Below are 17,867 nucleotides of genomic sequence, written 5' to 3' on the forward strand. Positions count from 1 at the left end.
TCTTTTCTAGTATAAGCATTTTAAATATTTATAAGGTGAGAAGTGCCCACCTTTTCGTTCCTCTCTTTAGGCTGCATACTTCCCACCCTGGAGCCAAGCAATGTTGTTATTTTCTCAATATCTTTTGAGAGGTAGTTTATACATATATGAACAAATATATAAGAATATTATTTTTCTCTCTCCTTTTTAATATAATAACTAGATAGCGTTCCAGCAATTATTTTGTTCTCCATCTTGCTTTGTTTTTTAATTTTTTTTATTTTTAGCGGTTACCTTGGATATAATTCTTTATCTTTCACATATTATTTCTTATTCTTTTTAACAATAGCATAGTCAGTCTTCTATAAATGGACATTTTGATTACTTCCAGTCTTTTGCCTGTAGAAACATGCTGCAAAAAATGACTGTGAATATGCACATTTGAAGACATCATTTCAGACTTGTTGAGTGTGTAAATTCTTTGGGAAAGGAAAGGAATAGTTTTCTGCCACTTTTTCCCCCCTTCTTTTCTGTGTTTAGATAATGTGCTGTCTCTTTTGTTGAAGGGCCTAGTTGGAATAGAGAGGTGGAAATAATTGCATTTCTACACTAACTGTTCTACTTGGTATATCCAAATAACTCCAGACATATCCAGACTTATTTTCATTTTATTTTTTTTTTTTTATGGAACGCTTCACAAATTTGTGTGTCATCCTTGCGCAGGGGCCATGCTAATCTTCTCTGGGTCGTTCCAATTTTAATATGTATGCTGCTGAAGCGAGCACCAGACTTATTTTCATAATAATTCCTTTACTTAAGTATTAGAACCAACAATAATAATCACTTTCAAAGTCAATAGTTTCCTGAAGGAAGGCATTTTCTAGGTGCTGAGCTTTTCCTTCAAGACTGTTGTCAATCTCTTCAGCATTACCAATACTCTCCATATCTGCAGGTTCTGCATCCTTGGATTTAGCTAACCACGGATATGGAGGGCTGAGGGCCAACTAAAGGATTTGAATATCCTTGGATTTTGGTATCTGCAGTGGTCCTGGAACCAATACCCCTCAGATACCAAGGGCTGACTGTACATAAGCCTTAGAATCTTATCAGTTCTTGTGCCAGTGGTTTGGTGTTTACCAACAAGTAGCCTTCTATCTTTCTCTTTTTTGGTAAAGAATATCAATAAATCAACAAGTATTTATTCATACTTATAGTATAGGCAATAACTGATATTTTGTTTGTCATGCTCATGGAATAGTTTAAAATAGAGGGTTTGAAAATATTCCTCCATAAGAGAAGGGATAAAATGCAGTATATGCATATGACAGACTACTACTAGCAGAATGAGCCAATAGTATATGTAACACCATGATAAATCTTGCAGATATTAGGTTGGTAGAAAGAAGACACAAAAGTGACCACTGTAAGATTCTGGTTATTTGAAGTTCAAGAACTGACAAATCTGACCTATGATGCTAGAAATCAAGAGAGGTTACCACTGTGGAAGGTGGTTTTAGGAAGGAGGTGCTTCCGGGTGCTAGTATTGTTCTGTTTCTTGACCTGACTCTGGTTACATGGATGTGTTCATTCAATGAACTTTCAGTGTTCATGAAGGAACATTTTATGGAAGTTCACTTATGAATTATGTACTTTTTTGTATGTTCATTATATTTTAATAAAAAGTTAAAAAAAAAAGACATCATACAGAATTAACCAAAGGCATATTCACTGATCATGGTTAGAGCTTAATGCTTAATAAAACCAGAGACATGACTTACTTTTTTCTGGCCTATATATTTTCTCTTTTTAAACTGATACTTTTTTTGTTTTTTTGAGACGAGTCTTGCTCTGTTGCCCTGGCTTGAGTGCAGTGGCATTGTCATAGCTCACTGCAACTTCTAATTCCTGGGTTCAAGCGAACCTGCTGCCTCAGCCTCCCAAGTAGCTGGAATTATAGGCGCACGCTACCACATGTGGCTAATTATTCTGTTTTTTGTAGAGACAGGGTCGCACTGTTGCTCAGGCTGGTCTCAAACTCCTGGCCTCAAGCAATCCTCCTGCCACGGCCTCCCAAAGTGCTAGGATTACCCAAAGTGAGCCACTGCGCCTGGCCAAGATTCTTTTTTTTTAAGCAGTTTTTTATCAAGAAATTTAAGACATCTATAGAAAAATACATAAAACAAAGTACAGTTTAATGAGTTGTTATAAAGCAAATATCCGTATAAATACTACAGAGGTCAAGAAAGAGAGTGCTGTCAGCACTCTAGAAGCTCCTGCGTGTCCTGTGCTGCAGCCCTCCCTCAGATATACCTAATAGCCTGATTTTTATGGAAATCTCTTCTAAGATTAATTTTTACTTTTTTTCCTTAGTGGGATTTCTTGGATATTCTTGCATCATGAAATTTGTATCTGCCAAACATGTTTTGAGCAAGTTTACCTTAAAAAATGTCAATAGCTGTGCAGCAAGGCTCGATCTCCTGTCCGTGAGCACTTCTTCTTCATTCTTGCTCTGCTGGTCATCAGACACTCTAAATCCTGCTCCGGACTTCAGCAGTAGTTTCTCTTGTTGCTTCATCTTTCTGGGCCACTTTATTTCAGGATAAAAACTGTATCCATCAGAGTTCTTAAGTTGTAAGTAATAGAAAGCATCTCTGGCTAATGTATTAAAAGGATGTAGGTGATCCACAGACTCTCCAGGAAGGTTGGGAAAGTAGGCTTGAAGACTACAACACTAGGAGCAAAGCGCAAAATCATTCTACAAAACTGTCTCATGAAGACACCTCTGCCACCTCTCTGGGCACAGACATTGCTGCTTATGCCCCAAACACATTGACTCTGGGCTCTGGGCACTGCCCTAAGAATCAGGGTCTCTGGCTGCCTCAGGACACCAGACATAATAGCTCCTGTGCTGAATCCCCAAGAGGTAGATTCTTCTGGAGTTCCCGCTTCTTAAAGTGAATCATTTCCTAGTGAAGTCTAGAGTGAGTGCATCTTATTGGTGGAGCTGTGTCATGTGGCCATGTCCTAGTTTTGAAGAAAGATGGGAAAGCAAAGATATGGTTTTTTTTCTTTCTTTGTACTTTAGTAGAGACAAGTGTACTTGTCTTGTATACTCAGCATTTGGATGTTTGGTTAAAAAAAAAAAAAAAGGCCACAGTAAAAGCTCTGTATCAATCTTAGAAATCCATTCCTTTTTACCTAATGATCTATCTTAGCCACTGACTTTTCTCGTCTGATGCAGTGGATATTTGACACAGGAATACTCCTTAGCATTTCCAGGTGTCATATTGCCCTATACATGGAGCAGTATCTTTATTTCTGAAGAACTATATATTTTAAAAACCCCATCCTAATTTTAGCTAGTTGTGGGATTCTTATTTTATTTTATGAATAAACTCAAAGAGATGTAATAGTTAACAATCCTACTATAACAAACATTGGTATTTTCTGGTGATGTTTGCACAGAGAACCTTCTGGCTTATAGACCATTTGCCTTTTTTCAGGTGTGATCATTCTGTATACAAAGATAGTTTGGAAAATGAGGACCATTAGTAAATACAAATAAGATGATACATGCTTTTCAAAACCAAGGCACTATAGCTCTCTTTATTGCAAAAGTATTTTACCCTAAGTTACTATGAAACTTTCTTTTCTCTTGTTTTTTTTTCTTTTTTTTTTTTTTTGTTGAATCAAGGATGCCAAGTTACTATGAAACTTTATGAACAGAAGCTTTTAAAAATCAACATAAAAGTCCATTGTTAATTTATTACATACAATAACTTTTCACAACCAGCTAGTGGCTTTTATCTGCTATGAAACCTGGGCATAGTCGAATGGATGAAGTCATGGACATGTTGGGTCTGGGGGCCTTGGTTCTGCTGGTGGTGTGCAGCATTACTTTGGGCAACTCATTTATATTCTTCTACATTTCATCTTTCTAGTTCCTAAACAAGAATTAATATTACTATCTCTTCCCCTTCACATTTCTCACGTGGTATATGAGAAGATCTGAGACAGATGTGATTGAGCTTCTTGGAATAAACATATGGTAACATAAACATTGTTATAGTAAAAACTAAGATGAGTGTACTATAAAATCTTTATAGCAGTGTGTGCTCTGTTGTTTAGTACAGAACAATAAACTGTTGTTATAATATCCTGATATAAGGACACCTCTCTGCATTATGTTCAAACCAGGTGGCACCTCAGTTTTGAATACTTAAAAACTGCGGATGTAGATTTAATGGGTTTAATTGATAAGAAATTTGCTTCAGGTTCTTCTGTTTGGCCTCTGCCTGCATAGCCAATATAAATTACTTTACAGAATGTTTCTAAAACTCACTTCCAGATAATTCAGGTTAGCTTTAGCATTCTTCACCTAGCATAGATGAAGCCTTAATTCTACAAAGGAAAAAAAAACCTGGGTTTCTAAATGTGGTAAAATTGTAACATATAAGGGCAGGAATCAATTTACTGGTTGCTCATTATTTAGTGATACATTTGATTGCTTTTGTGGTTCCAGATAGCAATTATTTCTAATATAATTTATTTTTCAGTGAGGGCCGAGGCAAGTTGACGGTATTTTCAGTTAAAGCTATGTTAGCAACCATGTGTGGTGGAAAAATGCTGGACAAATTGAGATGTAAGTATTTTCATATTATTTGAAAAATTTCATTTTCAAATTAGAACTTTTAAATAGTTTTAAATGAATGTTTTCAGAATTTTAGATGATGCTAATATTGAGCTTTTTTTGTTTATTACCACATCACACACCATGCAGCAGTTGGCTCACAGTGTGTAAATTTTTCAAATGGAAAAATTTATTGTTAGTGTTTTTTAAAATGAGAAAAATGAAGAGATTCAGAACAGTGATGTTGACACTTTAAAAATTCTTTTTAAAGTGTTTTCCATATTATTAAAAATTGTGCTTGAAGATAATTATGTTGAGAGCTTTTAGTCAGAAAATACATTTGATTACTTATACCAGATTTGGTCAAGTTTAGCCCTTTTCTTAATCATTCCATTCTTCATCAGGTATTTGCTGTGATTAAACTCTAGTACCTTAGAGTCAGGCTCAGTTATTTAGAAACTGATAGCCTGGATTTTTTTCCCCCGAGTTATTATTCCTATTGTTTTTCTTACTATCTTGGCATTTTACTATTCACTGGATACTATCTACTATTCACGATACTATAAGAAGGTGGTTAGATTAAATCACAGGAGATGAAATTCACAACTATTTAATTTTGCTGCTAAGGTTTTTATTCAATCATTAGATAGTTACTAACTGCTGAAGGTATGCTAAGCATTGTGCTAGGTGCTTTACATATATTTTCTCTTGGAAGCCTTAAAATTCCCTTGAGCAGCAGGTGGTATTTTCTTCATTTTATAGATGAGTTAACTGAGTGGGCAAAGCTGGAATTTCAACTCAGGCTGTCTAACTTCAGAGCCCCATTCTGAGCTACTTAGTTGTACTCCACTCTGTTAGTGCTGTAATGGGAGACACACATGTAATTTCAGCACAGTGTTTAGAGTGCCATAATACAAGTAGCCATAGAGTAAGAAACTCAGTGTCAGCTTTCAGAGGGATGAGATTGAAGTTGTGGGTTTTAATGAAGTGTTGAGATACTCTGAATTTATTTGTTGAAAAAATTGGGTTGTCCTGTAGCATTTCTCTTAGACTGGATGTGGATGATTGCATCCTTGCGTTGTTCCTCTGTGCTCTACTTTTTTAAATTGAAAGATATAGAGGGTTGATCAAATTGAAGTACAAGTTTTTGGGCAAGGTTACTTCATAGGTGAGTTTGTTTTCTGTGCTTTTTCTTACGTGTTACCATGACATTGAAAGTTGGAAAGCTAGATAGCCCACTAGATATAGATTTAGATAATCTAAAGAAAGACCTTAGATAATATATTTGGCCAACTGTCATCTAGTTTATCTTCATTTCAAAATTACCAACATATTTTTTGTAATAAAAATTATTTTTTTATTTAAGTACTCCTCTGAGGTTTTTCACATGTATCTTAAAATATTACTCTTTTGGGCTGAAATTTCTTTCATATTTTCTTAATTCAGCATGATTTTCTGAGGAAGATAATAGAATATAGATGAAAAATTATATTTCATTCAAACACAAAGAAAAGGAAAGTTGGAATCTTCTCTGTTTTTTAACAACGATGATACCAGATGAAAATACATGTACCATCTTTATTAGTGTTGGGGAGACTGGTTGAAAAATACAGTAGTAGAAAATTGATTATATAAATGCATATTCTAGATGACTCTGGAGTCTTTAAGTTTCTATGATTAAATCTGCTACATTTACACAGAGCCAGTTTACCTGGCACATAGTAAGTACTTAAAATTTTGCCAAATATAAATTATTGATTTAATACTAAAATTACTCCAATTCTCTGTTGTAACTGTTAGTGCAAAAGTGCAAATTCTAGTACTGTATGAAGTATGGAAGGGATCCAGATGATAGCAGTTTTTTTGATGTGGCTTCTGAACTTTTTGGAGGAACACAAAGTGACCAAGATTCAACTGGCATGAAAGCACACGTGCCAAGGCAACATGTCAGTGTGCTCAGGAAGGCAGGTCATTGTGCACAGTGTATGGATGGATTTGATGCAAACTGTGCTAGGGTGCTTATCTCACTCATAAATTTTTCAAATGTGGTTTTGTCTTTTTCATGCTCAAAATTATAGTTTCTCTACCAACTATAGCTCTGTTTCATTATTTTTATTGTACTGTAGTTATTTTGGCTTGGGACTGAGACATCTGACATATGTAAAATTTTCAGATGTTGAAGCTATCTCTCTACTTTTTAATCATCCAGGATGGAAAACACTTTACAATGTGGTCTTTCCCTTCCATCTTAATTAGACAGAACTCTCTGATCGTGATTTAAACATTTTCTTCTCTTAGGGATGTCATTTTCTGATGCATTTAGGGCTGATCATGAAGCCTAGGGTTGTTTATCCCTTCTCCTTATATTTTGAGACTATGTTCTTTTTCAGTTCTTGAGTTTCTTGTTGTTGCTGGTGGTGGTGTGTGTCCTTTATCACTTGCAAATGTGATGGTATTTTCAGTGTAACAGTTTCTAGAAATCTCTCCTTGCTTCTGATTTACTACTTTTAATATGCTACTGACAGAGAAAACATAACCAAACTTCTTAGCCTTCTATTTAAAGTAAGGATTTAAAATTATTATGAGAGAAGCACTGGAACTTGCATTATATGATTGTCAGTTTTGGCTATTGTGAGAACCTTTTCCTCCTTCTTTTCTAGTTCTCAGTCACTTACTTAGTTGAGGTGGCTGAATAATGGTGCAGCCAAAAGGAAGATATAACACTATATTGTATCATCAAGTGATATTTGACCATTTATTCATGTTCTTCTGCCTGTTTATTTCATTGTTTTAGTTCTTAGTTGCTCCAGCCTCTTCCTACTGATTGCACTCTCTGTTATCTTTATTAATGTTCTCATTATATAAGATTTTCTAATCTATGGAATATGTCTTAGCATTTCTACTTTTCTTCTTCTTCTTCTTTTTAGATAGGGTCTCACTCTGTTGCCCCAGCTAGAGTGCAATGGTGCAATCATAGCTCATTGCAGACTGGAACTCCTGGGTACAAACTATCCTCCTGAGTAGCTGGGATTACAGGCATAAGCCACCACACCTGGCTAATGTTTTTCTCATTTTTTATAGAGACAGGGTCTGGGTATGTTGCGGAGACTAGTCTCAAACTCCTGGCCTCATGCAGTCCTTCTGCCTTGGCCTCCTAGAGAGCTGAGATTACCGGCACAAGCCACCGTGCCTGGCTTGCTTTTCTTCTTTTTACTTTGATCTTTCTGCTTTTCACCTTCTTAGGATTTCTCCTACTATTTTCTTCCCTCTACCTTTTTTTTTTTTTTTTTTTTTGAGACAGAGTCTCGCTTTGTTGCCCAGGCTAGAGTGAGTGCCGTGGCGTCAGCCTAGCTCACAGCAACCTCAAACTCCTGGGCTTAAGCGATCCTGCTGCCTCAGCCTCCCGAGTAGCTGGGACTACAGGCATGTGCCACCATGCCCAGCTAATTTTTTCTCTATATATTTTTAGTTGGCCAGATAATTTCTTTCTATTTTTAGTAGAGACGGGGTCTCGCTCTTGCTCAGGCTGGTCTCAAACTCCTGACCTTGAGCCCAGAGTGCTAGGATTATAGACGTGAGCCACCGCGCCCAGCCATGCCTTTTTTATTTGACTATTTTTTTGCTTTATTTTAGTGTCAAGACAGCATTTGAAATGACTTAACAAATATTTGTGCTTTCAGTTTGAAACATTTCTTAGATTTTTTGGATTTGTCTTAAGAGACTTTCTGTCTCCAGGTATCATTCATTTATAGAAACGGTTCACTGTTGTGGCCATTAGGAACTGTAGCCTACAGTCAGGGGTAACTTACATCAAGATTCTAAATACCAATAATTTATAATCAGAATATAGGAAACAGCTTATCAAAACTCAATAATGTCAGAAACTCAAAATGTAACTCAACCCATTATTTATTAAACCATACTCGTCAATTAATTTAATTATGGAATTTATTTTTCTAATTCTGCTATTTGTTTTCTAGGAAACTTAATCTCCTCTTATTCAAATTGCACCTAGTTGCACTAAAAAATAAGAACAAATGATTCATAAAATTTATTTTAAAATTCATTAAAAAACGATTGCTACCATTTTCAAGGGCAATTTAACAATATGTATCAGGAAGGCTGTAAAAATATTAATATCCATTCATGCAGTCTACTTCTTGAGTTATCATAAGAAATTAAGCAGAAGTGTAACACAAGTTTTATGTATATTTGTAGCAACACTTTTTGTTATATATGAAAACTTGGAGCAGCTTTAGTGCCCAAGTGAGAGCAAATTCAGTTTTGGGACACCCACGTGATAGAATATAATGCCTTTAAAAATATGTTTCAGATCACAATGTGTAAGTGTAATATGGTTTTAAACAAAAATTTGTTATGCACATAAAAAAAGAAATATACCATAAAGATAACAGGGATTTTCTCTGGGTTGTAACACAATGGTTTTATAATAATAATAATTTATATTATTTATCTTTTTGCATGTTTTTTGAATGACTACACTTTCAGTAGCCAGAGAAAGATGTCCTGAGGTTCTTTCTACCTGTTTTTGCCCAGAATGGCCTGTTCTCATTGACATTTCAATTGTATGTTTCATTAACGTACTGTAGAAGGGCCACCCTTTGAAGTTAAACAGTTTTTACTTGTTCAGAATTTAGCCTCCTCCACTATAGTCTTTTAAGCACCTGTTGCTGCATTTTTATCCTCACTGGTTTGTGTTAACCATCCCTTCTCCTCATTAGAGGGAAGTGGTTGTTGAATCTGAATGGATGATACCCATATTTACATTTTGCAAATAACTAAAATGTTTTAGAACTGGAAGCAAGTAAGAGATAAGCCCTAAATCTGTATTTAATGAATAAGAAAAAAAAGAAGAAGAATAAAAAGAAAAACAAAAATCAAGGAAGGTCTGGAGCCTTATCAAAGGTAGTTCCTTGGCTGAATCAAGCCCAAGTCATCCTGAATACCACCCCTCAACCTCATTTTGACTGAAGGAATGATATGGCATATTAATGACTTTGGGAATACAGTACACACTTGGACTTAGTTGTGTATAAGTATTTATAAACATACAGATGTGTGCCCATATTTTTGTGGGTTAGGTTACTCAGTGATAGAAAGATGACTGGAGGTGAGAGTCATTTGCCAGAGAAAGCTCATGTGTAAAAGAAAATGGCTTTCCATTTATAGGCTTGACTGTTTAGTCCAACAGCCCTATCATCTTACAAAACAAGTATATAGTTGCTCATCTGGGGATGAAAGGGGAGTGCAAATAGATGGATAGATGCATAAAACCAGGGTCATTATCACCAGAAAACAAAAATCAAAACATAAATAATACTGTTAGATCAGTGGCATTATTTTCCCCATTGCACAGAGGATAGAATATTTTAAACATTGTATACACACGTACATTTAAGGGCTTGATTGTGAGTTTTTCACAAGGGAGAAAGCTACCCCTTTTAGCTGGAAACAACTATTGGGGAATTAACATACTTTCTTTCAGAGGTGTACAAATAGAAAGAGAATTACTGGGGAAATTAATGGGGGATCTGGGAAGTAATTTAGTACCTTAATGCCAGAAGGGTTTAGGGCTTTAATTAGAGGACTAGCTTAATTTTTTTTTGATATTTTTGTTAAAGGTTATTGTTTTATTTACTTCTTTGGTAAGATCTTTTTATATGTACATAGGTAAACTATAATAACTTAGATTCATTGTTAAACTTCATTTAAGATGAAAAAATTAGCAATATTTATTATTTTTCTTATAGATAAGGGAAGCCTATCTAAAATAAAAATACTATTTAAGCCAGTATCTCAAGAAGTAATAAATTACTTCATTGTGCCTTCGATTTTTGGGTCTAGTAGTATTTCTCTTATTAAAACAAATAAACATGTTTCTGCTTGTTCTCTTATTCTAATATGGGTTTATTAAATTATAGTTTCTTTTTTATGAACTTAATTTTTTTACTATGAATCTATTAATATGACATAGTAACTAAGTATAACTGAAAATGATACTTCTTTTGTGGGGATGGTTGGTCATTTCACTATCCAATCACTCCCTTTTATTACTCTGAATGAATGAGATGTAGACTTGTTGGTGCGGGTGTATACATGTATATTTTTGAGATTGTGAAGCTATACAAATGTATATTTATGTACTTTGTAGCTGAAGTCTCCAGTCCTGAATGGCCACAAGTTAATTACTTGTCAGTTTATCAGTTATGTATACACTGAGTAGCAACAGAAAACTTTTAACTCACAGTGGCTTAAGCATATTGGGATTTATTTTTTTCATGTAAAGATAAGTCCAAAGGCTGGTCAATTTAGAGTTGGTACCATGACTTATGGATGTCATCAAAGACTTCAGTTCTTCCTGTCTTCCTGTTCTGCCATATGGCTTTCTTCCTTACGGTCATAAGAGGACTACTTTATCCCAGGCCTCATGTACTCATTCCAGGCAGAAAGAGGAAGAAAGTGCCTCTATTAGGAAGCAAAAGGTTTTCCAGAAATCCACTCCAGATTCAATGTGCAGAGGGGGCTGGGAATTCATTTTTTAAGCAAGTATACTCCCATTCCAGAAATAGGGCTCAGTTAGTGAGTGAGAAGAGGAAACTAGATATTGAGTAGGCACCTTGTAGTGTCTGCCACCTCCCATGTTGGCCCTTTGTTTTCATTCAGATTTAATGAATGGTTATTTTCTCCATTACAAGAATAACAGCCACCTATTTAAAAATTAAATTATTTATGTTCTTCCCTCCTTTGAGGAGCATTAGTTATTCATGTCATTGATAACATTTTCACAGTTCTCTATCTGCAGTCTAGAACTGTGGCCCAATACTTTGTTTCTGACTTTCTGCAGGATGATTCCACTTGAAAATTTGCTGATTAGTTCAAATACAGTTATGTTCAAAGCTAAGTATAATATCACTATTTTTTATTTGTTTATGTCAATCAGAGTTGTCAGCATTTTCCCAAGCTAGAAATTTAGAATAATCTTAACTTTTAAAACTTCTTTATTCCCTAATCCAGTTTGCCATCAACTGTAGTTCCTTGCATTGAAATGTCTTAGATTTGACCTTTCCCCATACATAGGGTCCCTCCTGTAATCCAGACTCTCCCAACCTCATTTGTGCATTTTTTTCAAGGTTTTCTAGTTGGTGTCTCCAATTCCATTCTTTTATTATTATTATTATTTGTATCAGTCATTAACAGTCTAATCTTCCTGAAACCTAGTTTTCTAAAAATTTGGTACCTACTTAAAAGATTTTAAGCCAAATCCAAATTGCTTTCCTCTTTCAAAGTTTTCTTTTAAAACAGAAGTGCTCTTATTCAATCTTTATTTTCCATTATTTATCAGTATTAATTGTCAGCCATAGAATATTCTCTTCAGTGCCCCTGTTTCCTGTTTATCATCGATAACGGTGGCACTCTATGTATTCCTGTCCTAGAGACTTTTAATCCTACTCTTATTTAGTGTCTCCCACTCCCTGCCCCCAACCTGTTTTGACCTTATCCTTTCAAATCCTATCTTTCAAGGCTTACCTTCTAAATTCTTTTCTTTTAGAACTTTCGTGACAGTTCCTGCCTGTGTTTTTGTATCTATTCTAAATTATATTTTGAAGGAGTGTGATGTAATGGAATTTATTTTGGAGTCACAAGGTATGGGTTTAAAACTCAATTTGGCCACTAACTTTTTGACCTCAAGCAAGTTAACCATTCTAACCTATAATTTCTTTATCTATAAAATTTAAGTGATTATGTATGTGAACATGTACACACTCACACCTCTTTATGAGAGTAAAATGAGATAATGTTTGGTAAAGTATGGTAGCAATTAATATTAGGGTTTGTTGCATGAAAGCAAAATCCCAGAATAATAGTGACTTAAATGATGTTTATTTTTCTCTTACATGAGAGAAGTCTAGAGGCAGGTAGTCCAGGGTTGGTATGGTGGCTTCATGTTCATCTGCGACTCAAGCTTTCTCTGTTTTTTTTTTTTTTTTTTTTTTTTTATGTGTGTGCCAGTCTAGGGTACAATTTCTACATCAAGATTGATATTACCACATAGTCCAAGGTGGCTGCTGGAGCTCCAGCCATTGTAGCTGCATTCCAGATAGCCAAAGGAGGAAGGGAATAATGAAAAAATGGCATGCTTTCCAGCTCAGTTAGCTTTTCTTTAGCTAGTCTTCTTGGAAGGTTCTACAACCCTCTGCTTATAATCTCATTGGCCAGAACTTAGTCACATGACCACAGCTTGTTAAAAGGAAGCTGAGATGTTTAATCTGTTAGTTGGGTACATTGCTGCATAAAATAAAATTAGTGGTCTGTTACTAAGGAAGAAGAGGATAATGTGGCTACTGGCAGACTCAGCATAGTTACCTATCATGATGCCTGGCACATGGTGGGGCTTAACAAGTATCTTTTTGCCTCTATTCTTTCTGTTGTATTTAGAGTAAGTTTAGCTCTTAATTCTTTATTTTATATGTATATTATTTTTTGCAGCTACATTGAAAGTTTCTTGGGGGATAAGGACCATGTGTCATACTTACTTCTTGTGCTTCAAAACACCTAACAGAATACTTGGCACTTGGACCACATAATAGGAACTTAGTCTATATTTTCTAATTAGTTGATTTGACTTTCTACTAGGACCATACTTCTCTTATTGGATCCCTCCCGTAGGGGCAGTTAATATTTTTTCTTCAACTATGCTAGCAGCTATCATGAGAGGATATACTGAAGATTTTCATTCCTTTGATAATTTCCTGTTTTCTAATGCTTTAAAAATTACCCTGTGGCGTTCATAACTTAACATTTTATCTTTCTTTGATTAATATATTTAAAAAAGTTTTTTTCTTCACCTAATGCTTTAGGATAAATTCCCCAAATTGAACTAAAAAAGTAATGTATATGTGTATATTATATATATCTATTATATAGATATAGATCTCTAATATACCTGTTCACTATGAGTATATAGAATATGAATTTTCAAAATGCTATGTTGGAAAAGTCCTCTGGAAATGATTTTTCTGGGCATATTTAACTTACTAATTTGTTTGTAAAGCAGCTTGATAGTTTGAAAAACAGCTTAGGTCACATTTCTTTGTTGTTTTGGAGCTCCTTGTTATTCTTCTTTTTCTCTCCAACTATGGATGAGAAGAGAGGAATAACTGGAGACAGGAACTCTCTGCAAGAAGATAAAGTAGTACTAGTATTACTGGAAACTTCTTTCCTGTCTGCCTAGCCCCAGTTAATGTAAAAATAATATCAGAGTATCTTGGAATAGAAGAATATCAAAATATCTTGGAATAGAAAAATTTAGATGAGTTTTTTTAATTCTACTTTGGAACTCATTAGAGAAAATATTGTAAACATACTCTGTTGTCTTCAAATTTATTCCTTCACAGGTATATATCATCAGTATATGAATATACAAATATAATTTCTTTCGTACCCTATCACCAGTATGCTAATATATTCATATACTCAAACATGCATATGTATTATATAAACAATATACAGATACTAAGAGATAAAGGTATGCTGCTACAAATTCTTCTTGGGAACAAAGTGAAGTATAAACAAATAAAATTAAAAGTTATATATCATCCAGTTATAAAAACTCAGAGTAGGTAGGTAGACATACATGGATGGTTATTGATCTGATGTTTAGTGTTAAGTGAGTGGGAGAGAGGGGCCTTGTCAACGTAGTAACCACACAGTGTTAATAAGAATGAGAATAGTTTTAATATTGACTAAAAATCATAATAACTCATGATACTTTTTGAGTGGTATACAAATGACATAGAGCCATTTATAAAAAGCTGATATTTCCTTAGAGTTTGACTTTATTTGGTTTTGTTCTCATAGATGTTTTCTCCCAGATGTCAGATTCCAATGGCTTAATGATATTTAGCAAGTTTGACCAGTTTCTGAAGGAAGTTCTGAAGCTCCCAACAGCTGTCTTTGAAGGGCCATCTTTTGGTTACACAGAGCACTCAGTCCGCACCTGTTTTCCACAGCAGGTAAGGACAGTTTTTTAGAATCTAGGACTAGAAGAGCACTCCTCCATCCTTCTGCCTTCTGACAGGTTTCACCAGATTGGTTCCAGTGTAGGATATAAGGTCTTGAATAGGGGAGGAGAAAGAGCTTTGAAGGGGGAGGGGGTGGATGAATAAAAGGGGGAATAAAAAATTCACCTGACAACTCTTTTGTGGGGGAGAGGGGATCTTTTATAAAAAGACAATAACATTTGAAATATTTAAAAGAAAAGTGTTTAAGAAGTGTTTACATTATTGCTAATAGACATATGTTACTTTTTAAAATGATTTTTTAAACTGTGAAATATAGGAATTTTGATATAAAACTCTATAACAATACTGGATCATTGTTTCCTGAGCACTGTAGACAAGGAATGCTGTGTAGCTCTCAACTTCCAGGATAGAATCCCTCAAGGGTACACTACCATTTTCATATTAAAAAAAGATAGATTGGATTTCCTTTTGTTGTCTTGACCTAGAGGATTTCTCAGGTCTTAACTGTGTCTCAGAGAACTGGGAGCAGAGTAGACACTGGCTATAGTATCCATTTATTAGGGTAGATATTACATAAAAGAAGCTTAATGTTAAACTTACTTAGAAAGTTCTGGAAAGTGGGGAATTAAGGATAAAAAATCTTTGTTAAAACCAATGAGTAAAAAATTAATGGAAACAGGATATTGACATAGTCTAAAAGTATCTCCCTATAAGATATTTATTAATTACAAAAGGAACATAGTAAACCTTACAGTGGAAAAACCTATCAGATATCACTTTACCAAGTGATCAAAGTCCCTATCACTACTAAAGGGATAAACTGATATCATACGCCTCCTAATAGGGTGCACTGAGAAGTACACAATATCACTTCTTTGGTACTCTTGCCAAAAAAGCACAACCCAAATCTAATCTTGAGGAAACATCAGACAAACGCGAATTTTTGCAATATAACTGTCTCTTATGCTTCAAAAATATCAATGTCATAAAAGATAAAAGATTGAGGAAATGTTCTAGATTAAAGTAGTCTAAAGAGACATGAAAACTGAATGCAACTCATGATTCAGGATTTTCTTTTGTTGCACAGGACATTATTGGGACAATTGGAAAAGTCTGAATAAAGTTTATAGACTAGACAATAGTATTGTCAATGAATGTTAATTTCCTAACACTTATATTTGTATATAATTATGTAAGAGAATGTCCTAGTTTTTAAGAAATTCAGTATGAAGTATTTAAGGGTAAAAGAATATCCCTTCTGCAATGTTAACATTTGAGGAATCTGGGTTAGGGGGAAATGGAAATTTTGGTAATCTTCTTACAGTCCTTCTGTAAGTCTGAAATTATTTAAAAATAAAAAATTAAAATATAAAAGGAAGAAATCTAAAGGTTTGAGAACTGAAAGGACATTGTAAACTAGATCCTGCTGACCTGTGATACTTTGATTCACATAAGAACCGAAACACAGACACACGTGTACACACACATATGTTCCTTTTTTCATTTAAAGTTAAGAATTTATGTTTCTCTGAATTCAGACTTTCAAACAATATTTTACAGTTTGTTTAGAGGTTACCCAGCTTTAGCACTGAAGGTGGCACCCATAAAAATGGACAATTATTTTTAGTAACTTGTGAGGAGATGTTCTTCCCAAATTTGTGCACACTTTGGCTGATTGATTTTGTGCAAATTTGCCTCTGTACACTATTTATTTTTTCTCTTAACATAAATGGCAATCAATATTAGCTTTTAGCATATTAAAAATATCTCCACACTTCAATTTATTCTAATAAAATGTAGTTTGTGCTTTTTCCCTGAATATACATTTTCAAATGATGTGCGGCTATCGAAACATATCCTGGTATAAGGATGTTCTGCAGGTATTTATATGCCTTTAAGGGATATAAGTGAGGATGAGTGTGATGAAGACCCTACAAACAGCTCTCTGATGTTTTTCATTTGGAGCTTGTCTCATTGCTGCTGCTTTGGTGGATCATCACCTCCCATGGTGGCCCACACGATACTCTGGGGTAATCTTGTGTATGATGTACACATGGCTTTTCACACTAGATGCTTCCTGGAGGTCAGGCTAAAAGTTGATCAAGTTCTGGAATGCTACTCTTAAGTAAAATTGTGGCAGAATGGGGAAGGGTATTTATACAAAAAGTACCAGTGAAGAACACTGACAAATGGATGACAATTATTTGCGGTACTAAACCTGAAGTAATCTTTGATTTAATTGCAATATGAGTGTTATGATGAGAACCTAATGTTAGAATAGCAGTTTAAAATGTTTAATAAATTTAAAAAATTGCAGTTATTAATTCCAAGAATGCCGTCTAGGATTCTGCAGATTACCTTATGACATTTGTGATTGCGAGGCCTTTGAACTTATAGTCTGATTGTTGCTTTTTACCTGCTTCAGATTCCTGTAAAAAAAAAAAGAAAGAAAGAAAAAAAAAAAAGAAAGAAAGAAAGAAAAAAAAAAGAAAGAAACAAAAAAAAAAAAGCAAGTCTGCATTTTGATATATGTCAAAATTTGGAAAAGTCAGAGAAGTTGATCTCAGTCCAGAGGAAACTTGAGTTTTCCCAAGTCCATGAAAAAAAAAAAAAATCCTCAGAAGAAATAGAAACTACTGCCAAGAAAGGAGACAGTTTGGATAAAGTTTCATGGAGCAGTAGTTAAATTCAATGACTTTTGGGTTTCTTTTTGAAAATGGGCTTTCCCCATCCAGAGTCTTCCTCTGTCACCCAGGCTAGAGTGCCGCTGTGTCAGCCTAGCTCACAGCAACCTCACACTTCTGGGCTCAAGTGATCCTCCTGCCACAGCCTCCTGAGTAGCTGGAACTACAGGTGTGCGTCACCACACCTGGCTAATTTTTTCTGTTTTTAGTAGTGACAGGGTCTCACTCTTGCTCTGGCTGGTCTTGAACTCCTGACCTCAAGCGATCCTCCCACCTCAACCTCACAGAGTGCTAGGATTACAGGTGTGAGCCACCACGCCCAGCCTATGTGTTTCCTTAATGTAAGCTGATTCATACGTCATCAGACAGAGAGAGAACAATGTCAGTGTAAAATAGAAATTGTGCTGTTGGTTAATGTGCAATTTTCCCTGGCATACTGATGTTCTGGGCTGAACAAAGATGGGATAATGATTAAAGAGAAAGTATGAGTATTTTAAGAAAGAAGCTGAAAATCCTGTAGTACCTTCTTTT

General features: G+C 34.9%; 1 protein-coding gene and 1 non-coding gene across 3 annotated transcripts in view; one reads left to right on the top strand and one right to left on the bottom strand.

Annotated features, from left to right (window-relative positions):
• DTNB (dystrobrevin beta) overlaps positions 1-17,867 on the top strand; it is a 225,735-nt gene that overhangs the window by 52,282 nt on the left and 155,586 nt on the right. For both annotated transcript variants that reach the window (XM_069495025.1, XM_069495024.1), the window contains exons 5-6: positions 4,536-4,621; positions 14,489-14,643. In XM_069495025.1, the coding sequence (XP_069351126.1) occupies positions 4,536-4,621; positions 14,489-14,643 (241 nt within the window). The remainder of the gene's footprint in view (positions 1-4,535; positions 4,622-14,488; positions 14,644-17,867) is intronic.
• On the bottom strand, positions 658-764 carry LOC138400379 (U6 spliceosomal RNA). Its single transcript, XR_011236274.1, has one exon. It is a non-coding gene; the product is annotated as a U6 spliceosomal RNA (small nuclear RNA).

The sequence above is a fragment of the Eulemur rufifrons genome, chromosome 19 (genome assembly GCF_041146395.1).
Source record: "Eulemur rufifrons isolate Redbay chromosome 19, OSU_ERuf_1, whole genome shotgun sequence".
NCBI classification, from domain to species: Eukaryota; Metazoa; Chordata; class Mammalia; order Primates; family Lemuridae; genus Eulemur; species Eulemur rufifrons.